Consider the following 23,048-nt stretch of genomic DNA (forward strand, 5'->3'; position numbering starts at 1 on the left):
TGAGAGACCATTTAAAGGCTCAGGAACCTTTTGCAGGTGTTATGGCTGAATGAGCTGATTAGAGTGGGACACTTTGAGCCGAGATTATTCCACCTTTTCACAATATTCTCATTTTCTGAGATTGTGGATTTGGGGTTTTCATGAGCTGTAAGCCATAATCATCACAATGATGACAAATCACGGCTGGAACTATCTTGCTTTGCATGTAATGAGTCTCATATATTAGTATCACCTTTTAAGTTGCTGCACTGAAATAAATGAATGAATGCACCATATTCTAATTTTTTGAGTTTCACCTGTATGTATATATATATATATATACACACATACATATATATACACACACAGGGCTGCTGTTAGAAACCACGGGGCCCCATACGGCCAACCAGACAGGGCCCCCCAAAGAAAACAAAGTTTACTATGCTTCAGTTATGAATGAACACAGTGAGTGATGCATACCGATCACTTATTCTGATCATTCAGGAAAGGAAGGGGCTGGTAAATGTGAGGAGGGAAGCCGGCAGCACTGCGGGGGTGGAGGCACACAGGGGGGGCTGGGCAGCAGGGGGACATGCATGGTGCACCGGGAGGGTGATGGGTAAGGCGGGGAGCAATTACTAGAAACAATCCCCTGTATGGCTCTTTCTGCATCAGCTGAAAGCCAGGGGGAGGGAGAGGAGAAAAAGTCAGCTCTCATCTGCTGCAGAGAGAGACATACAGGGGATTGCTTCTAGTAATTACCCCCCACAGTGCCGATCACCCTCCCGGCCCACATCTGATTCACCTAGCTGCCTGGGCCCCCCTGTATGCTTGCGCCCCGTACAGGAGAACTGATGTTACCCCCTTATCCACGGCCCTATATACACACACAGTGAAGGAAATAAAATTTTGGTCTCCTTCACAAAACATGACTTAGTACTTGGTGGCAAATCCCTTGTTGGGAATCACAGAGGTCAGACGTTTCCTGGAGTTGGCCCCCAGGTTCGCACACATCTCAGGAGGGAATTTGGCCCACTCCTCTTGGCAGATCCTCTCCATGTCATTAAGGTTTGGTGGCTGACGTTTGGCAACTCGAACTTTCAGCTCCCTCCACAGATTTTCAGTCGGATGAAGGTCTGGAGACTGGCTAGGCCACTCCAGGACCATAATGTGCTTCTTCTTGAGCAGCTCCTTTGTTGCCTTGGCCGTGTGTTTTGGGTCATTGTCATGCTGGAACACCCATCCACCACCCATTGTCAATGCCCTGGCTGAGAAAAGAAGGTTCTCACCCAAGATTTGAGGGTACATTGCCCCGTCCACCGTCCCTTTGATGCGGTGCAGTTGTCCTGTCCCCTTAGCAGAAAAACACCCCCAAAGCAGAATGTTTCCACCACCATGTTTCACAGTTGGGATGGTGTTCTTGGGGTCATAGGCAGCATTCCTCCTCCTCCAAACACAGCGAGTTGAGTTGATGCCAAAGAGCTGGATTTTGGTCTCATCTGACCACAACACTTCCCACCAGTCCTCCTCTGCATCATTCAGATGTTCAGTAGCAGACTTCAGACGGGCCTGGACATGGGCTTTCTTGAGCAGAGGGACCTTGTGGGCACTGCAGGATTTCATTCCTTGTCGGCGTAGTGTGTTACCAATTGTTTTCTTGGTGACTGTGGTCCCAGGTGTCTGGAGATCATTGACAAGATCCTCACGTGTAGTTCTGGGATGATTCCTCACTGTTCTCATGATCATTGACACTCCACGAGGTGAGATCTTGCATGGTGCACCAGAGCTAGGGAGACCGACACTTGTTTTGTGTTTCTTCCATTTGTGAATGATTGCACCAACTGTTGTCACCTTCTCACCAAGCTGCTTGGCCATAGTTTGGTAGCCCAGTCCAGCCTTGTGTAGGTCTGCCATCTTGTCCCTGACATCCTTGGACAGCTCTTTGGTCTTTGCCATGGTGGAGAGTTTGGAATCTGATGGTTTGATTGCTCCTGTGGACAGGTGTCTTTTATACAGGTAACACAATGAGAGAACAAAAGCGCACTGTGCGCTTCAGCATGCGTTGACCCCACCCTGTCATGTGACGTGGCCTACCACTTGGTGGCTGAGTGGCTGTTGCTCCCAGTTGCTTCCACTTTGTTATAATCCCACTAACAGTTGAGCGTGGAATATTTAGTAGCCAGGAAATGTCACGGATGGACTTATTGCATAGGTGACCACCTACAGTTGCAAGAAAAAGTATGTGAACCCCTTGGGATTATGTGGAGTTTTGCATGAATTGGGCATAAAATGTGCTCTGAACGTCATCTAAGTCACAACAATAGAAGAACACAGTCTACTGAACATAATACTACACAAACATTAGATGTTGCCGTGGTTTAATTGCACATAAAACGTAAACATTCACAGTGCAGGGAGGAAAAAGTATGTGAGGCCCTAGCTTAATGACTTCTCCCAGAGCTAATTGGAGCCAAGAGTGAGCCAACCTTGACTCCAATCAGTGTGATGATATTGGATGTGTTGCTGACAGCTGTCCTGCCCTTAAAAAACACACACCTGTTTTGGGTTTACTGGTTTCAAGAAGCACTGTCTGATGTGAACCATGCCTCGCAGGAAAGAGCTCTCAGAAGACCTATGATCAAGAATTGTTGACTTGCATGAAGCTGGAAAGGGTTACAAAAGTATCTCCAAAAGCCTTGATGTTCATGTGTCCACGGTAAGACAGACTGTCTACAAATGGAGAAAGTTTAGGAATGTTGCTACTCTCCCTAGGCGTGGTCGTCCTGTAAAAATGACTGCAAGAGCACAGCGCAGAATGCTGCATGAGGTAAAGAAGAATCCCAGAGTGTCAGCTAAAGACCTACAGAAATCTCTGACACATGCTAACATTTTTGTTGACACATCTACAATAAGGAAAACATGAAACAAGAATGGAGTACATGGGAGGACACCACGGAGGAAGCCATTGCTGTCCAAAAAGAATATTGCAGCACGTTTGAAGTTTGCAAAAGAGCCCCTGGATGTTCCACAGCACTACTGGCAAAATATACTGTGGACAGATGAAACCAAGACTGAGTTGTTTGGGAAGAACACACAACACTATGTGTGGAGAAAAAAAGGCACAGCACACCAACATCAAAACCTCATCCCCACTGTGAAACATGGCGGAGGGAGCATCATGGTTTGGGGCTGCTTTGCTGCCTCAGGGCCTGGACGGATTGTTGTCATTGATGGGAAAATGAATTCCAGAGTTTATAAAGACATTTTGCAGGAAAACGTACAACCATCTGTCCGCCAACTGAAGCTCCGCAGAGGATGGGTGATGCAACAGGACAATGACCCAAAGCATACAAGTCATTCAACAAAACAATGGCTGCAACAGCACAGAATACGCCTTCTGGAGTGGCCCAGTCAGAGTCCTGACCTCAACCCGATTGAAATGCTGTGGCATGACCTTAAGAGGGCGATTCACACCAGACATCCCAAGAATATTGCTACACTGAAACAGTTTTGTGAAGAGGAGTGGTCCAAAATGACTCCAGATCGTTGTGCAGGTCTGATCTGCAACTACAGGAAACGTTTGGTTGAGGTTATTGTTGCCAAAGGAGGGTCAACCAGTTATTAAGTCCAAAGGTTCACATACTTTTTCCTCCCTGCACTGTGAATGTTTACATGTTATGTGCAATTAAACCATGGCAACATCTAATGTTTGTGTAGTATTATGTTCAGCAGACTGTGTTCTTCTATTGTTGTGACTTAGATGATGTTCAGAGCACATTTTATGCCCAATTCATGCAAAACTCCACGTAATCCCAAGGGGTTCACATACTTTTTCTTGCAACTGTATCACGGGACCACGCTTGGAGTCACTGAGCTCCTGAGAGCGACCCATTCTTTCACCAATGTTTGTAGAAGCCGTCTGCATGCCTAGGGGATGATTGTATACACCTGTGTCCATGGAGGGGATTGGAACACCTGAATCACATGATATGGAGGGGATTGGAACACCTGAATCACATGATTGGGAGGGGATTGGAACACCTGAATCACATGATATGGAGGGGATTGGAACACCTGAATCACATGATTGGGAGGGGATTGGAACACCTGAATCACATGACTGGGAGGGCGGGGACACTACTTTTGGCAATATAGTGTATGTGGATATACAACTGCATGGTTTGTTGCAGTTTTTTCAGGTTGTCTTTTATATGAATGGAGAATAAAGGTCTGATGAAGGATACAGATCTATTTTTTTTATTAAAGAAGAAGTACAGTCAAAGTCTTTTTTGGCTGTACTTCTCCTGCAGATGCACTTCGTTCTTCACTCCTGTGACCCATTTACAGCACACAGTGGGTTAAAGTCCGCTGGTGGCTGACGTCAAAGAGCTGGTCCAAGCCGGGGAAAGATCTCCACCATACGGTCAGGATCCACACAGCTACTGTTTATCTTTATGTCAATTGATAAGACAGGTAGAATCTCTGTTCAGTTCTCATCGCCTTATTGGTGATCAGTGGGAAGAATGTCCCTTACATTGGTGGTCAGTGGGAAGAATGTCCCTTACATTGGTGGTCAGTGGGAAGAATGTCCCTTACATTGGTGATCAGTGGGAAGAATGTCCCTTACATTGGTGATCAGTGGGAAGAATGTCCCTTACATTGGGGGTCAGTGGGAAGAATGTCCCTTACATTGGTGGTCAGTGGGAAGAATGTCCCTTACATTGGTGGTCAGTGGGAAGAATGCCCCTTACATCGGGGGTCAGTGGGAAGAATGTCCCTTACATTGGTGATCAGTGGGAAGAATGTCCCTTACATTGGTGGTCAGTGAGAAGAATGTCCCTAACATTGGTGGTCAGTGGGAAGAATGTCCCTTACATTGGGGGTCAGGGGGAAGAATGTCCCTTACATTGGGGGTCAGTGGGAAGAATGTCCCTTACATTGGGGGTCAGTGGGAAGAATGTCCCTTACATTGGTGGTCAGTGGGGAGAATGTCCCTTACATTGGTGGTCAGTGGGAAGAATGCCCCTTACATTGGTGGTCAGTGGGAAGAATGTCCCTTACATTGGTGGTCAGTGGGAAGAATGCCCCTTACATTGGTGGTCAGTGGGAAGAATGTCCCTTACATTGGTGGTCAGTGGGAAGAATATCTCTTACATTGGTGGTCAGTGGGAAGAATGTCCCTTACATTGGTGGTCAGTGGGAAGAATATCTCTTACATTGGTGGTCAGTGGGAAGAATGTCCCTTACATTGGGGGTCAGTGGGAAGAATATCTCTTACATTGGTGGTCAGTGGGAAGAATGTCCCTTACATTGGGGGTCAGTGGGAAGAATGTCCCTTACATTGGGGGTCAGTGGGAGAAGGAGGAGGACACACTGAAGGAGCTCTCCCTGAGAACCAGCATTTTCAAGCCTGGGCCTTGCCTGCTAGCTTGGCCCAGGAACCATGCCTGATCCAGGGGGAGGCCCTGGGAGGGATTCCCCTGATGAGACCGGGCCTAGTGAAGAGGAGGAGGTGGAGGACCTGACTGTGGGTCCCAGCCCTGGTGAGGATGTCGATGTCTTCAGACAGAAGATTGTTGATAGATTTGTGACTATTGGAAGAGCTGAGGAGAAACTCAATGTTTTGAAATCTGAACACAAAACCTTCAGAGCCAAATACTGCCAGGCCTGGAGCAAGAACAGATTGGGTATGAAGCCAGCGCTCCAGCACATGGAGGATAAAGTAAAGAAACAATCTTTATTATTAGAAAAGTTGAAAGCCAGAAGTGGTGCATTTAAAGAAAAATTTGAACATGAGAGGAGATTTGCCAGCCAGACATCAGTGAGCTCTGTGGATCAGCAGCCTCAGGTAATGGATGACCCAGTTCCATCTACATCAGCGTCTCTCCCCCCATGTCAGGCTGTGGAATCACCAGTGGCAACCAGCCAGGGGGTTGAGGGTGAATATGGAACCCTGAAGTTCATTCAGCACATGGAGTCACCCCTGAGAGCAGACAAGTTTGCCTTCACTGATGACCCTGCAGAAGTCCCTGAAGATGGACAGAGGAGATACAGAGCAGCAAAGCCAAGACTGGTGGAGAGATCCCAATACACCAAGATGGCTGCTCCCAGCATGTCTGCCCCACCTGCTGTGGTGACTACTGCTGATGAGGAGCTCTGCAAGCAGCCTGCTGTGGAGGAATCCTCATCCAACCTGGAGGGAAAATCCCTGTCAGAGAGGTCTCCATACCATCAGGGGAATGTGGATGAACCTGCACCAAGCACCTCACAGATGGAAATTGCTGTTCCTGCTGAGACCAGTAGTCCCTCTACAGGCAAGATGGCTGCCACCTGCAGAGAGACTGTTTCACCTGAGCTCCCAGGTGCTCCAGACCTGATTGATGCTGGTGGGGGAGGGGAGCAGCACACTGCACCATGTGGAGAGAAAACAGCAAGTATGGATGTCTCACTTGTTGCTGTGTCTGAGAATCCAATCCAGTCCTGGGCTGAGTGTCCTTTCTTGGAAGGAGAGATGATTGATGGAGCTTCTATGGTTGCAGCAGTGAGTGTGGACATTGCTGTGAAGTCTATGACTGTTGAGACTGGTAAAGCAATGGAGGTGTTGGTGGTGGGTGGAGGTGAAGGGGTTAACATTGCTGACAGAGGTAAAAATGACATTTCTCGCCTGCTGAGCAGAAAGAGGATACACCATCCAATCCCGGATCTGTGCAATCGGTATCTGCCAGAGTTGCACCAGATGCTCCCAGACACACAAATATTTCTGCTGCTGGGAGGATTGGGGGGAGCTATGCCTCTGTTTTGGGGAGTCGCACCAAGGGGGGTGGGGGTAGTGTTGGGAATGCTAATGGTCACAATTTGGGGAGGTTTGGTGGTGGGATGGTTGGTGGGGTCAGGAGAAGGAATGTGGTACAGTTGAAGTGGGAGGGGGAAGGGAACCCACCAGTAAGGGGGAGGGTGGCGGAGTTGATTCTAGAGATGGGGTTTAAAGCCTGTGATGTGTTTGCATTGATCTGCCCAGTAGGCAGCTATGAATACGATTTGTCATTTGTAAAACCTGAAGGCCTGGACCTGTTTTGGGAGAGATATTGGAGGTGCAGGAGCCTTCAGCAGTGGAGAGGTTTGGTGGCAAAGGTGGTTTCCAGACAGCCTTTGATAAAATCGGTGACAATCCTGGTCCGGAATGAATCCATACCAGAGGCTGATTTGGTAGTTTGGCTACGCCGACATGGTGAGGTCCTCACCCCACTGCGGAAGGTCCTGGATGAGCATAGGATATGGACAGGGGCCTGGACGGTGTCAGTGCAATTGAGGGTGCTGGGCAATGTGGTTCAGCATCTTCCCTGCTCAGCCTTTCTGGGGAGAGATAGGCTGACCATTTTCTATCAAGGTCAGCCTAAAGTTTGTAACAAATGCGGAGAGAAAGGCCATTTTGCATCGTCCTGCACCATCAAGAAGTGCTCACTGTGCCAGGATTTTGGCCATTTGGCCAAAGAATGCACCGAGATTCGGTGTAATTTGTGCCAGCAGATGGGTCATCCATACAGTCTGTGCCCAGAGGCACTACACAACCTGCCAGGACTGGAGGCTGAGCTGCAGAGGCTGGATAAAGAGGATGAGGCAGCTGATGCCGGGGAGGAAACTGTAGTTGTACCTCCTGTGTCTGTTGTGTCCTCTGTTGTGTCAGATTGTGTTTCCCCCAGTAATGTCACCCCTGAGTCTGTCCCTCCTGTCCCTAATCCTACAGTACGTAGATCCTCCAGACTGGCGGAAGCTGCTGGGGGGGCGGGTTTAGCTGATCTTCCCTCTCGGCCTACTCCACCTCCGGTACCTGTCCCCCGACAGCGCAAACGTGGTCAGGAGGTTGTGGGGGTGCCGGATGGGGGTGGAGCCGATGGGGCTCAGGGAGGGGTATCCATGTCCCATGTCTCACCTCCTGCTGGGGGGGATTCGGCTGATGAGGGGTGGGAGAGGGTGAAGGAGAAGAGGAAGAAGAAGAAGAGGAGGATGAGAAGAGCTGTCCTCTCTTCCTCAGAATCAGATCCAGGAGGGGTCCCTCTTGGCAATACTTTTTCAGTTTTGTCAGGTGATGAGATGGTATCGGATATATCCATTTCTTTATCATCTATGAGGGGGAGTCACGTACTCTGAAGAGAGCTGTTTCGGGTGATGAGAGTGTGGTAGAGGTTAAGAAACGACTACCCCAATCATCCTGATGGCAGTTCCCACTCTGTTAAAGGTGGCGACCATTAATGTCGCCAGCATTAAATCTGCAAGAGCTCGTGATACGGCCTTATTTTTGCTCAGCGAGTTTGATGCTGAGATTTTATTTTTGCAAGAGACCTGGCTCAATACATTGGCCGATGTCTATCTAGCAAAAAGGGAGTGGAGATGTGGTCCCTCCTTTTGGTCTCTTGCGGCTGAACCTTGCAGCGGAGTTGCGGTCCTTTTTAAAACCGATATGGTAACGTGCCGGCGGGTGATTGAGGTAGAAATGGGGAGATGCATGGTCTTAGACGTCTCTGTTAGGGGGCAGGACCTGCGCCTGATCAATATCTATGGACCCCAGTCAAAATGGGGCAGGAAATGCCTCCTCACAAAGATCAAGCCCTTCCTTTTTACGTCCCAGCAGGTTGTCTTTGGAGGTGACTTTAACACCATAATTAGGCCTGAAGACAGGAGAGGCTCCATAGACAGGCTGGGTTATGATAGCGTTTTTCTCAGAGATTTGGTTAGACAGGCAGGCCTGGTAGATGTGCACATTAAGCACTGCCCTGGCAGCACGGGGTTCACATTTCAGAGAGGGAATAGTCAGAGCAGGATAGACAGGTTTTTTTTAAAGGAGAACTCTGCTTTCTCAGCTCCTGAGTTGAAGGCGGTGGAGTTCTCTGACCACTGTATGCTGTCTGTGACTCTGAATGCCTCGGACTCTCCACCCAGGGGAAGGGGTGTCTGGAAACTGAATTCGGCTCTCCTGGAAGATGTAGAGGTAAGACAATCCTTTGAGGATTTTTTTCAGGCACAGGTTTCTATTCTGGACTTTTGCAGCAGTAAGTCAGAGTGGTGGGACCTTGTGAAACAAAGGGCGATTGGACTTTTCAAGGCCATAAGTAAGAAGAAGCAGCTTGGTATGTATATTGCCTACCAGCATTTGCGGAGGAAGCTTGATCGTCTTGTCTCGTATGGAGGAGATCCAGGGGAGATCTCTGAAGTGAAGCTTCTTCTTAGGAAGTGTCAATACGACCGGCATGCCTCCTTGGTTCTGGAGAGGGATTATGGGAAATATCACTCACCTGATCCTTACCAGAACTGTAAGCAAGGCATAGCAGTTAAGATGGTCATTGGCCTGAAAGACCGTACGGGTTCCCTGATAAAGTCCAGATCAGGGATCTTGGAGATCTTTGGGTCGTATTATGCAGACCTCCTGGGAAGAAAGGACCTTAGCCGGGACAGGATGGAAAGCTTTCTGGATTCTACTCCAGGATTGGGAAATGGTGCATTGCTTTTGATGAATTTGACAGAACCAATTTCAGCGGATGAGGTAGTTCAGGCTATAGACAAGCTGGCTACCAAAAAATCGCCTGGGCCAGATGGATTGACAGCTGAATTTTGCAAGTGTTTTAAGTCCATTCTGGCTCCCTTTTTAGCGGAGGTTTTTAATAGCTGTCTAGAAGAGGGTTCGCTCCCTCCCTCGATGAGGCAATCCGCTGTGATTCTTCTGTCAAAAGGTAAAGACCCCTCAATGATTGAGAACTGGCGCCCCATCAGTCTTCTCAATGTTGATAGAAAGATCTTGGCAAAGATTCTTTTTTGGCGCTTGTCGTCAGTAGCAGGCGATTTGTTGTCCAGCCATCAGCACTGTTCGGTCCAAGGTAGAAGTACCTTTTCAGCAGTTTTGGCTATCCGGGAGGCTTTGGAACGATGCAGGGCTGCTGGATGGAGAAAGTACTTGCTGGCATTGGATCAGGCGAAAGCTTTTGATCGAGTGAATCATGAATATCTGTGGTTGCTGCTTGGTAGATACGGCCTGCAGGGGAGGTTTATAGATTGGCTGAAGACATTATATAAAGGGGCTGAGAGCTTCCCACTTGTTAATGGTTGGGTTGGGCGGCCTTTTGAGGTCGGCTCTGGTGTGCGCCAGGGATGTCCTTTGAGCCCCCTGCTATATGCTTTCGCAATCGACCCCTTTGTAAGAAGGCTAGAGGGCGCATCGTTGTGCGGGGTGCCTCTGGGCATTGCTGGTGTGCCACCTTTGAAGGTCGTCGCCTATGCTGATGATGTGTCTGTTATTATCTCTGGGACTGAGGAGGCGCAGGAGGTGGTCTCTGTGATAGAGCAGTACACGGAGGCTTCTGGCTCTAAAGTCAACCATGAAAAGAGTGAAGTTTTCTGGATGGGCGAGGAGGGTGAAAGCTTCGAACTTCCGGATGCCTTCCCAGAGCCCCAGCAGGAAATTAAAATTTTGGGCATCAAATTTGGTCCTGGTGACTATGGTCATCGAAACTGGGAAAGCAGGTTGGTAGTTGCCAATGCCAAAGTAGCAAGCTGGAAGAGATGGAGGCTTTCCTTGAGAGAGAGGGTTGACTTGATCAAAACTTACCTGATCCCGATCTTTTTATATGTCAGCTTCGTCTGTATCTTGCCGGTATCTCTCTATGCACGGGTCTACAGCTGTTTTTTCCAACTGTTATGGGGAAATAGGCTGAACCTGATCAAACGCAATGTAACTTACCTGTCCAGGCGGGAGGGTGGCCTAGGAATGGTCAACCCGATAGTTTTCTTTTCTTTGCTCTTTTTAAAGTACAATCTTGGTAATATGTTAGCACAGACCCCGCCGGGATGGGTGGGTATTTTTCAGTCTTGGTTTAGGCCTTTTCTGCATTGCTGGGAAGATGGCGGCCCAGTGAAAAGTCTGAGAGTCCGACATGGCAAACTCCCGGCTTATGTTGCCCCGTGTCTGAAAATACTTCGGCAGTGGCAGGTGACAGTGGAAGATATCAGGTCCCTTCCCAGGAAGCTTCTGGGGGAGAGGATTTTGGCTTTTGCTTTCAGTGTGTCACTGGCCTTAAAGGATTGCCCAGGCTCCGTAATGAGGGAGGGATTGCGTTTAATTAACTTGGAGAGAATCCCTTTGAAGTTTAGGGATCAAGCCTGGCTCGCTTTCCATGGAAGGCTCTATGTGAGAGGGAACCTGAAGCACCGCCCTGTGGATGATCGGGATTGTCCTAGAGCAGAGTGTGTTGGTAAAGTGGAGTCTATGGACCACTTTCTGCTCCTGTGTCCCTTTAACATAGAGGTGTATAAAAGGGTGGGGAGGGTTCTGGGCATCCCCTTTCTCTATCACATGAGTTATGCAGAGTGGGTGTACGGGGCATTCCCAGCTCGCTGGGACTTTGATTTGGATACACTTTTTCTAGTTAGTATAGTTGTCCGTTACTTCACATGGAACGCACGGTGTCAGATTACCATCCGGAAGAAAGTCCTCCCTGTAGAGGTGGTGGTGCACGATATTCTGGGTGAGGTTGGGAAGATTCGGGGTCTTGAGAAGGGCAGGGAGCCTCGGGCAGTCTGGATAAGGGCGTGGAGGAATATCAGACCTGCCTTTGGTGAACTGTCCATCTCTGGGTGAGGGGCTCTTTCCTTATACTGTTCTTTTCACTCCCGTAGTTTTTGTTGATTAAGATCTTTTTTGAAGAAGGGCTGCATGCATAAGGGGGGCGGGGTGGTTTCTTGACCTCACAGGTTTGATGTCTGGTGTAGTGATGTGAGTGGTAGTACGATTTATTTCCCCAATTATGTCATGTTCATTTCTGAGACGTTTGCTTTTGTCTGACAGCAGATTTTGCTATGTTTATTTTCGTTTTGCTGTAAATATATATAATTTTTTTATATTCTGTATAATATTTTATGTTTATTGATTGCAAGACTTTTAATAAAGAAAAATTGGGAAGAATGTTCCTTACATTGGTGGTCAGTGGGAAGAATGTCCCTTACATTGGTGATCAGTGAGAAGAATGTCCCTTACATTGGTGATCAGTGGGAAGAATGTCCCTTACATTGGTGATCAGTGGGAAGAATGTCCCTTACATTGGAGGTCAGTGGGAAGAATGTCCCTTACATTGGTGATCAGTGAGAAGAATGTCCCTTACATTGGTGATCAGTGGGAAGAATGTCCCTTACATTGGTGATCAGTGGGAAGAATGTCCCTTACATTGGTGATCAGTGGGAAGAATGTCCCTTACATTGGAGGTCAGTGGGAAGAATGTCCCTTACATTGGTGATCAGTGAGAAGAATGTCCCTTACATTGGTGATCAGTGGGAAGAATGTCCCTTACATTGGTGATCAGTGGGAAGAATGTCCCTTACATTGGTGATCAGTGGGAAGAATGTCCCTTACATTGGGGGTCAGTGGGAAGAATGTCCCTTACATTGGTGGTCAGTGGGAAGAATGTCCCTTACATTGGAGGTCAGTGGGAAGAATGTCCCTTACATTGGTGATCAGTGAGAAGAATGTTCCTTACATTGGTGATCAGTGGGAAGAATGTCCCTTACATTGGTGATCAGTGGGAAGAATGTCCCTTACATTGGTGATCAGTGGGAAGAATGTCCCTTACATTGGAGGTCAGTGGGAAGAATGTCCCTTACATTGGTGATCAGTGAGAAGAATGTCCCTTACATTGGTGATCAGTGGGAAGAATGTCCCTTACATTGGTGATCAGTGGGAAGAATGTCCCTTACATTGGTGATCAGTGGGAAGAATGTCCCTTACATTGGGGGTCAGTGGGAAGAATGTCCCTTACATTGGTGGTCAGTGGGAAGAATGTCCCTTACATTGGAGGTCAGTGGGAAGAATGTCCCTTACATTGGTGATCAGTGAGAAGAATGTCCCTTACATTGGTGATCAGTGGGAAGAATGTCCCTTACATTGGTGATCAGTGGGAAGAATGTCCCTTACATTGGTGATCAGTGGGAAGAATGTCCCTTACATTGGTCATCAGTGGGAAGAATGTCCCTTACATTGGTGGTCAGTGGGAAGAATGTCCCTTACATTGGGGGTCAGTGGGAAGAATGTCCCTTACATTGGTGATCAGTGGGAAGAATGTCTCTTACATTGGTGGTCAGTGGGAAGAATGTCCCTTACATTGGGGGTCAGTGGGAAGAATGCCCCTTACATTGGGGGTCAGTGGGAAGAATGTCCCTTACATTGGGGGTCAGTGGTCTATTCATGGCAGACTTACCTTCCATCCCACCCCGGCGTTGCGGTAATACGGGAAGTTGTCACAAATCCAGCGGTAGATCTCGCTGAGGGTCATTCGCCTGGCGGGGGCGGAGTTTATGGCATACTGGATGAGATTGGCGTAACTATAAGGCGGTTTTCCGTCGCGGTGGGCGGCTGCTTCCTCCTTGGTCAGCATGGCGTTGGAGTCGGTGGGGGACCCGGGTCCTTTCCGCCCTCCGGTGCCTTGCTGGGACCCCTTCATGGCGGCCTGGATGGTCAGCTGCGGGAGCCAGTCTATGGAGGTCAGGCTACTGCCCAGGTCTGACGCCATCTTGAGGCTGAGAGAAGAAAAACGAAGGCTTAATAGTGACCCCGCAACCCGAAACAAAGAACAAAATCATGAATCTGTATCATCCTCCATCGCTGTGTATATATATATATATATATATATATATAGAGGGCGACAATGGGGTGTCTCTGACCATCTCCTGTATCATGTCTGCAGTCTCTGACCATCTCCTGTATCATGTCTGCAGTCTCTGACCATCTCCTGTATCATGTCTGCAGTCTCTGACCATCTCCTGTATCATGTCTGCAGTCTCTGACCATCTCCTGTATCATGTCTGCAGTCTCTGACCATCTCCTGTATCATGTCTGCAGTCTCTGACCATCTCCTGTATCATGTCTGCAGTCTTTGACCAACTCCTGTATCATGTCTGCAGTCTCTGACCAATTCCTGTACTAGGTCTGCAGTCTCTGACCATCTCCTGTATCATGTCTGCAGTCTCTGACCATCTCCTGTACTAGGTCTGCAGTCTCTGACCATCTCCTGTATCATGTCTGCAGTCTCTGACCATCTCCTGTATCATGTCCGCAATCTCTGACCATCTCCTGTAGTATATCTGCAGTCTCTGACCATCTCCTGTACCATGTCTGCAGTCTCTGACCATCTCCTGTATCATGCTAGCAGTCTCTGACCATCTTCCTGTATCATGTCTGCAGTCTCTGACCATCTTCCTGTATCATGTCTGCAGTCTCTGACCATCTCCTGTATCATGTCTGCAGTCTCTGACCATCTTCCTGTATCATGTCTGCAGTCTCTGATCATCTCATGTATCATAACTGCAGTCTCTGACCATCTCCTGTATCATGTCTGCAGTCTCTGACCATCTCCTGTATCATGTCTGCAGTCTCTGACCATCTCCTGTATCATGTCTGCAGTCTCTGACCATCTCCTGTATCATGTCTGCAGTCTCTGACCATCTCCTGTATCATGTCTGCAGTCTCTGACCATCTCCTGTATCATGTCTGCAGTCTCTGACCATCTCCTGTACTAGGTCTGCAGTCTCTGACCATCTCCTGTATCATGTCTGCAGTCTCTGACCATCTCCTGTATCATGTCTGCAGTCTCTGACCATCTCCTGTATCATGTCTGCAGTCTCTGACCATCTCCTGTATCATGTCTGCAGTCTCTGACCATCTCCTGTATCATGTCTGCAGTCTCTGACCATCTCCTGTATCATGTCTGCAGTCTCTGACCATCTCCTGTATCATGTCCGCAGTCTCTGACCATCTCCTGTAGTATATCTGCAGTCTCTGACCATCTCCTGTACCATGTCTGCAGTCTCTGACCATCTCCTGTAGTATATCCGCAGTCTCTGACCATCTCCTGTACCATGTCTGCAGTGTCTGACCATCTCCTGTATATATATATATATATATATTATTATTATTATTATTATTAACAACACCCTAACCCTACAAAAAATTTTTTAATATAATTAAAAATAAATACAAAAATAATTAAATAATAAGATAATAAATAAAATGTTAATCTCAACCCAAACTCTAATTCTATTATTCTCCAGGGCCTCTGCTTTCAGAAAACATATCATCTTTGGGGGGGGGGGGTTTCCGCTGTCTGGAAATGTAGTGCGAGCGGGTGGGCGGCGGGATGTACTGGGAGAGGGCGGGCGATGGGATGTACTGGGAGAGGGCGGGCGGCGGGATGTACTGGGAGCGGGTGGGCGACGGGATGTACTGGGAGAGGGCGGGCGGCAGGATGTACTGGGACAGGGCGGGCGGCAGGATGTACTGGGAGAGGGCGGGCGATGGGATGTACTGGGAGAGGGCGGGCGATGGGATGTACTGGGAGAGGGCGGGCGGCAGGATGTACTGGGAGAGGGCGGGCGGCAGGATGTACTGGGAGAGGGCGGGCGATGGGATGTACTGGGAGAGGGCGGGCGGCGGGATGTACTGGGAGAGGGCGGGCGGCGGGATGTACTGGGAGAGGGCGGGCGGCGGGATGTACTGGGAGAGGGCGGGATGTACTGGGAGAGGGCGGGCGGCGGGATGTACTGGGAGAGGGCGGGCGGCGGGATGTACTGGGAGAGGGCGGGCGGCGGGATGTACTGGGAGAGGGCGGGCGAGGGGATGTACTGGGAGAGGGCGGGTGATGGGATGTACTGGGAGAGGGCGGGCGGGCAGCGGGATGTACTGGGAGAGGGCGGGCGGCGGGATGTACTGGGAGAGGGCGGGCGGCGGGATGTACTGGGAGAGGGCGGGCGGCGGGATGTACTGGGAGAGGGCGGGCGGCGGGATGTACTGGGAGAGGGCGGGCGGCGGGATGTGGTGGGAGAGGGCGGGCGATGGGATGTACTGGGAGAGGGCGGGCGATGGGATGTACTGGGAGAGGGCGGGCGATGGGATGTACTGGGAGAGGGCGGGCGATGGGATGTACTGGGAGCGGGCGGGCGGCGTGATGTACTGGGAGAGGGCGGGCGACGGGATGTACTGGGAGAGGGCGGGTGATGGGATGTACCGGGAGCGGGCAGCGGGATGTACCGGGAGCGGGCGGGCAGGCTCGCTTAATATAAAAATACATTTCCGGCTTACTTCTGTGTTTGGGGGGGGGGTGCAGGCTGACCCACGCTGCTAATACAATTTTGTCAGCAGTTTTGAGCCAATGATTTATGGCTGAGACCTGCTGACCCGCTGTGTCCAATCACAGCACAGAGTTCTGTGTCTACAAACACGCAAGGCTCTGTACACACGACAGCGATCTGGTTGTTTCTTCTCTCTGAAAAGCAGGGAGACAAAAACAGGCAGATTTCCTAGTAATGAGCAGCACACACTTGCTAGGCACCTGGTTAACCCCTCCCCAGCCAGTGTCATTAGTACATTGTCAGGGTACAGTGTTAGTGTCACTACTGATATTAGTCAGTGTTCCTCCCAGCCAGCGCCAGATTGCCCGCCGCACTGTCACGGTCATGATCACCGCCATTACCAGTACAAAATGAAATAAAAAAAAAAACCCCAGTATATATCCCATAGTTTAAAAACGCCATAACTTTCACACAAACCAATCAGCCACTTATGGACCGCCCTCCCCCATTGTACTACAGGCCGGCGGCTCGCACAGGCACAGTGATGTACCTGTACTCTGTATGTCGCTGCCTTCTTCCAGGTTCCCCCTCCCCTGCCGAATCCTGCTGTGACTGGATTTTATTAGCAGGTTTCAGCCAATGATTCATGGCTGAGACCTGCTGGTCACCTGCGTCCAATCACAGCCCACAGCTCTGTGTTGAGGCCCACACAGGGCTCTGTACAGAGGGAACGATCTCTTTTCTTCTTCTCCCTGCAAAGCACTTGTTAGGCACGCAATAAACCCTTTGATTACCCCCAGATGTTAACCCTTTCCCAGCCAGTGTATAGTGTCACTATTGACATCGCTGACAGTCAGTGTCTCTCCCAGTCAGTGTCTGTTAGCGCCAGATTTCCCTCCACACTATCACAGTCCTGCTATACGTTGTTCATCACCACCATTACCAGTATAGTGTCAAAGCTGAATAAATCCCAGTATATATATCATCGTTTGTAGACGCAATAAACGTTCACACCGACCAATCACCACTTACGGACCGCCCACCTGCATCATATTGCGGGTGGGCGGCTTCCAGAAACACAGAGACCTACCTGTACACTGTACCACACTGGCTTCTGCTGGGTTCAAGACAGGAGCCCCCCAGATACCCCTGCCCACTCCTGCTGTGATTGGACACAGTGTGATTTTGACAGCAGGTTTCAGCCGCTGATTTATGGCTAAGACCTGCTGATTGGCTGACAGTGACACAGGGCTCTGTACAGAGGAAAGATCTCTTTGCAGCAGGGAAAAGAAACAAAGCGATCTTTAACCACTTCCAGTCCGGACACTTTCCCCCCTTCCGGTCCGGACGCTTTCCCCCCCTTCCGGTCCGGACGCTTTCCCCCCCTTCCGGTCCGGACGCTTTCCCCCCCTTCCGGTCCGGACGCTTTCCCCCCCTTCCGGTCCGGACGCTTTCCCCCCCTTCCGGTCCGGACGCTTTCCCCCCCTTCCGGTCCGGACGCTTTCCCCCCCTTCCGGTCCGGACGCTTTCCCCCCCTTCCGGTCCGGACGCTTTCCCCCCCCTTCCGGTCCGGACGCTTTCCCCCCCCCTTCCGGTCCGGACGCTTTCCCCCCCCTTCCGGTCCGGACGCTTTCCCCCCCCTTCCGGTCCGGACGCTTTCCCCCCCCTTCCGGTCCGGACGCTTTCCCCCCCCTTCCGGTCCGGACGCTTTCCCCCCCCTTCCGGTCCGGACGCTTTCCCCCCCCTTCCGGTCCGGACGCTTTCCCCCCCCTTCCGGTCCGGACGCTTTCCCCCCCCTTCCGGTCCGGACGCTTTCCCCCCCCTTCCGGTCCGGACGCTTTCCCCCCCTTCCGGTCCGGACGCTTTCCCCCCCTTCCGGTCCGGACGCTTTCCCCCCCTTCCGGTCCGGACGCTTTCCCCCCTTCCGGTCCGGACGCTTTCCCCCCCTTCCGGTCCGGACGCTTTCCCCCCCTTCCGGTCCGGACGCTTTCCCCCCCTTCCGGTCCGGACGCTTTCCCCCCCTTCCGGTCCGGACGCTTTCCCCCCCTTCCGGTCCGGACGCTTTCCCCCCCTTCCGGTCCGGACGCTTTCCCCCCCTTCCGGTCCGGACGCTTTCCCCCCCTTCCGGTCCGGACGCTTTCCCCCCCTTCCGGTCCGGACGCTTTCCCCCCCTTCCGGTCCGGACGCTTTCCCCCCCTTCCGGTCCGGACACTTTCCCCCCCTTCCAGTCCGGAGACTTTCACCCCCTTCCAGTCCGGAAACTTTCCCCTCCGGACGCTTTCCCCCCCCTTCCAGTCCGGAGACTTTCACCCCCTTCCAGTCCGGAAACTTTCCCCTCCGGACGCTTTCCCCCCCTTCCAGTCCGGACACTTTCCCCCCCTTCCAGTCCGGACACTTTCCCCCCCTTCCAGTCCGGACACTTTCCCCCCCTTCCAGTCCGGACACTTTCACCCCCTTCCAGTCCGGACACTTTCCCCCCCTTCCAGTCCGGAGACTTTCACCCCCTTCCAGTCCGGAAACTTTCCCCTCCGGACACTTTCCCCCCCTTCCGGTCCGGACACTTTCCCCCCCTTCCGGTCCGGACACTTTCCCCCCCTTCCGGTCCGGACACTTTCCCCCCCTTCCGGTCCGGACACTTTCCCCCCCTTCCGGTCCGGACACTTTCCCCCCCTTCCGGTCCAGGCCAATTTTCAGCTTTCAGCGCTATCACACTTTGAATGACCATTGCGCGGTCATGCAACACTGTACACATGTGAATTTTTTTGCATTTTTTTGAGACAGGTAAAGCTTTATTTTGGTGGTATTTACTCACCGCTGGGATTTTTATTTTTTTTGCTATTTAAATAAAAAAGTCCAAAAATTTTGAAAAAAGTGTTTTTCTTATAACATTTTGCAAATAAATAATATTTCATTATAAATCTTGGCCAAAGTTTATTCAGTTATCTTTTTAGTAAAAAAAAATAATAACCCAAATTAGTTTATAACCAAAAATTATAATTTTTAAACATTTTTTTTTACAGTTATTTAATTTTTTGTTTGTTTTTTTTATTTTACATACTGTCACCCTAGCAGTACAGTGTCGCCATGGTGACACTACTACTTGTGGGGGGTGATGAAGATTTTCTTTTTTTTTACACCGATTGCATTTACACCCATAAAGGCTGTAAAAGCAATCATTTCTCCTTCTCTCTGGCTGCATTCCTGCAGCCATTGAGAAATGCTGTGTGAGCTGTGATTGGTCACAGCTTGTCACATGGTACAAGGCTGTTGTGAATAGCCCTGTACCATGTGATCTCTGTGATCATTCACAGATTTCACACGTAGTAAGCAATGATGTCAGAAGTGACATCTTGCTTACTACTCTTCATGTGATCACTGATTGGCCAATCAGTGATCACATGATCAGGATCTCGCACAGAGGTCCCGTACGACGATCGGCGTTCCACTGTGTCCGGAGGACACAGTAGGAACCGGATCGCGGTGCTGCGCACTCCCAGGGAGCGTGCACAAGCAGGGGGCGGGAAGGACGTTTATAAACGGCCACCCGACCCTGCACTGCCACCGTCCGGCCATTTATATGCAACGACCGGACAGGAGGTGGTTAATTAAAAAAAAACAGCACAAATTACACACATTTACAACCCGGTCCTGCACTATTTTTTGCGATTTCGGGCGCCACTTGCATACACATCTGCGCATGAAGTAGCACAAATGTCTGCCAAATCGCCCCTGAACTCGCACCGAAACGCGGCTTTGAATAAAGTTGCACAAGCTGGATCCAGTGTGAATCAGGCCTTAGTGGCAGAGTCAGTGTTTTTCCCAGCGCCAGATTTCCCGCCACGCTATCACAGTCCCACAATAAGTCGCTGATCACCGCCATTACTACTAATATAAAAAAAAAAAAATTCAGTATATATCCCATAATTTGTCTTAATTAATCTTTCACGCAAACCAATCAATATACACTTATTAGGATTTTTGTTTTAAGCAGAATATATTTTATCCTAAATTTATGAAATTTGATTTATTTTTTTTTTTAAATTGGATATGTTTCATAACAGAAAGTAGAAAATATTGTTTGGTTTTTTTTTCAAAATTTTTGCTTTTTTCCGTTTACATTGCAAGAAAATAAAAAAAAAATAAAAAAAAGCAGTGATCAAATCCCACCAAAAGAAAGTTCTATCTGTGTGAAAAAAACTGATATAAATTTAATTTGGGTACAGTGTGGCATGACTGTGCAATTGCTAGTTAACCGCTTTCCCACCACCCCATAGCAGAAATACTGCTACAGGGCGGCAGGGGTGCGCAAAATCACACATTATATATATATACACACATGATTTTGCATTTCACGATAGAAGGCGCGTGCGAGCCACGTGCGCCCCACCCGTGCTGCTATTTGCGGCCTCGGCCGTCAATCACCAGGTCCCGGACGGTGATTACTCGCTGGCACCCGGTGATCGCCGAGTATTGCTGACAGAGGGAGAGAACTGTATGTGAAAAATACAGATCTCTTCCCTGTCAGCTCCAGCGCACTGCTTTGTATGGCTCTGCATAGCACAGTCATCCAAAGCAGTGTGCACACAGTGAAACACACAGCCCACAGAGTGAAACAGCACACAGTTAACCCTTTGATTGCCCCACATGTTAACCCCTTCCTGCCCAGTGCCATTAGTACAGTGTCAATGATTTTTATTTTCATCGCTCACTGTATTGGTGTCACTGGGGATGTCGGTGACACCAGGTCAGATCCCCCCCCCCCAGTGTCAGAATGCCCACCGTAGTCCCGCTATAAGTCGCTCATCGCCGCCATTACTAGTAAAAAAAACAACCAAATTTCCAGTATCTATACCGCCATTTGTAGATGCTATAACTTTCACGTAAACAAATGAACTTACATGTATTGGGATTTTTTTTTTTAGCCAAAGATGGAGCAGAATACATTTTGGCCGAAATTTATGACAAAATCAGATTTTTTTTACATTTTTTTACTGGACATGTTTTAGAGTAAAAAGTCTAAAATATTGTTTTTTTTTCTCAAAATTGTCTGTTTTTTATAGTGCAAAAAAAAAAAAAAAAAATCACAAAAAATGGCCTGGTCAGGAAGGGGGGTGAGGCGGGTGGACCCGGTCCGGCAGGGAAGTGGGGAGGCGGGTGGACCCCATCCGGCAGGGAAGGGGTGAGGAGGGAGGATCCGGTCCGGCAGGGAAGGGGGGAGGAGGGTGGACACGGTCCGGCAGGCAAGGGGGGAGGAGGGTGGACCCGGTCCGGCAGGGAAGGGGGGTGGCAGGTGGACCCGGTCCGGCAGGGAAGGGGGGAGGAGGGTGGACCCGGTCTGGCAGGGAAGGGGGGAGGAGGGTGGACCCGGTCCGGCAGGGAAGGGGGGAGGAGGAGGGTGGACCCGGTCCGGCAGGGAAGGGGGGAGGCGGAGAGGAGATACAATGTTTCATTTCTCAGGATAAACATCTGCTGGGAAATTGTTACAATTCTTCCTCCAGGTGTCAGGGTGTTCGGAGGGGAGAGGATCGGAGGAGACCGGATAATGATTGGCTGATCAGAGGAGAATGTTGGATTATGATTGGCTGATCAGGAGATCGGGTAACGATGGGCTGATCGGAGGAGATGATACAAGGATTGGCCGATAATTGGAGGAGATCGGATAACGATCGGATAATTGGAGATCGGATAACGATTGGCTGATTGAAAAAGATCGGATAATGATGGGCTGATCGTAGAAGGAGATCGGATGATTGGAGGAGATCGGATAATGATCGGATGACTGGAGGAGATCGGATAATGATCGGATGACTGGAGGAGATCGGATGATTGGAGGAGATCGGATAATGATCGGATGACTGGAGGAGATCGGATGATTGGAGGAGATCGGATAATGATCGGATGACTGGAGGAGATCGGCTGATTGGAGAAGATTGGATAATGATCGGATGACTGGAGGAGATCGGCTGATTGGAGGAGATCGGATACCAATTGGAGGAGATCGGCCGATCTATGAGGATCATTATGATGGGGACACGGACCCTCTGCTGCGTGTGTGGTGGGATCTGTCGGAGAATAGAATCGGCCGATAGGAGAAGGTAGTGAAGCGATGATGTCATGTGATGAGGGCTCCAGCTGTGGGGCCCCCAGGGGCCCAATCCCCAGCAATGTTTACATGTCGGAGGTGACAGCTGACCCCTCCCCCCCCTATTTGTGATCTGCTCCATGTGAGCCCATCTGTCCGGAGCTGTCACTCCCCCCCCCCCCCGGTCACTCACCCGCCTTGTCTCCGGGGACTCGTCGCTCCTCTTCCCTGCACGGCTGTCAGCGGGGGGGTCACCCCCTCTCCACGGATCGGGGGGGGGGAGGGAGGGGGAGGCAGATTTCTGGAGAAGGGGGGTGGGGGACCCAGACAGAGAGAGGAGAGCAGACTACTTCCGGCTGGGTTGGGTTTACTTCCGGGTTAGGGGGAGGAGAGCCAGGGGGAGGAAAGGGAGAGACTAGAGGAGGGGAGAGAGGAGACTACAGGGGAGGGGGGACTAAAGGAAAGGAGGGGGAGGGAAAGAAAAGTTAGTCCAAAGGGGAAAGGAGAGAGAATGAGGAGGAGGGGGGGGGGAGAGGAGAGAGAATGAGGAGGAGGGGGGGGGGGAGAGGAGAGAGAATGAGGAGGAGGGGGGGGGGAGAGGAGAGACAACAGGAGGAGGGGAGACACCAAATGAGATGGGAGGAGAGAGACAGGAGGAGGAGGAGGAGGAGGGAGAGGTGAAAGAGAGCACAGGTGATGAGGGAGAGGACCGGAGGAGAAAAAAGAGGAAGAGGAGAAAGGGAGGGGGGAGAGAAGAAGAAGGGGGAGAGATGGAAGGGGTTAGGGAGCAAAGGAGAAAGGGAGGGGGGTAGGGAGAAGAGAAGGGAGGGCAGTAGGGAGAGGAAAGAAAGGGAGGGGGTAGGGAGGGGAGAGGAGTGAAGGAGGG

At 50.3% G+C, this 23,048-nt stretch overlaps 1 protein-coding gene across 2 annotated transcripts in view; it reads right to left on the reverse strand.

Moving 5' to 3' along the window:
- FOXJ2 (forkhead box J2) overlaps nucleotides 1-22,523 on the reverse strand; it is a 51,947-nt gene extending 29,424 nt beyond the window's left edge. The window contains exons 1-2 of one of the 2 annotated variants that reach the window (XM_089665091.1): nucleotides 22,356-22,523; nucleotides 13,215-13,533 (exon numbers count right to left, since the gene is read on the reverse strand). In XM_089665091.1, the coding sequence (XP_089521217.1) occupies nucleotides 13,215-13,526 (312 nt within the window). In that variant the 5' untranslated portion in view covers nucleotides 13,527-13,533; nucleotides 22,356-22,523. The remainder of the gene's footprint in view (nucleotides 1-13,214; nucleotides 13,534-22,355) is intronic. The other variant, XM_089665092.1, reaches the window with a different exon arrangement.
- Nucleotides 22,524-23,048: the final 525 nt, after the last annotated feature.

The sequence above is a fragment of the Staurois parvus genome, unplaced genomic scaffold, assembly GCF_062004578.1.
Source record: "Staurois parvus isolate SC_StPar_1 unplaced genomic scaffold, SC_StPar_1.0 ptg002123l, whole genome shotgun sequence".
In the NCBI taxonomy this organism is placed as follows: Eukaryota; Metazoa; Chordata; class Amphibia; order Anura; family Ranidae; genus Staurois; species Staurois parvus.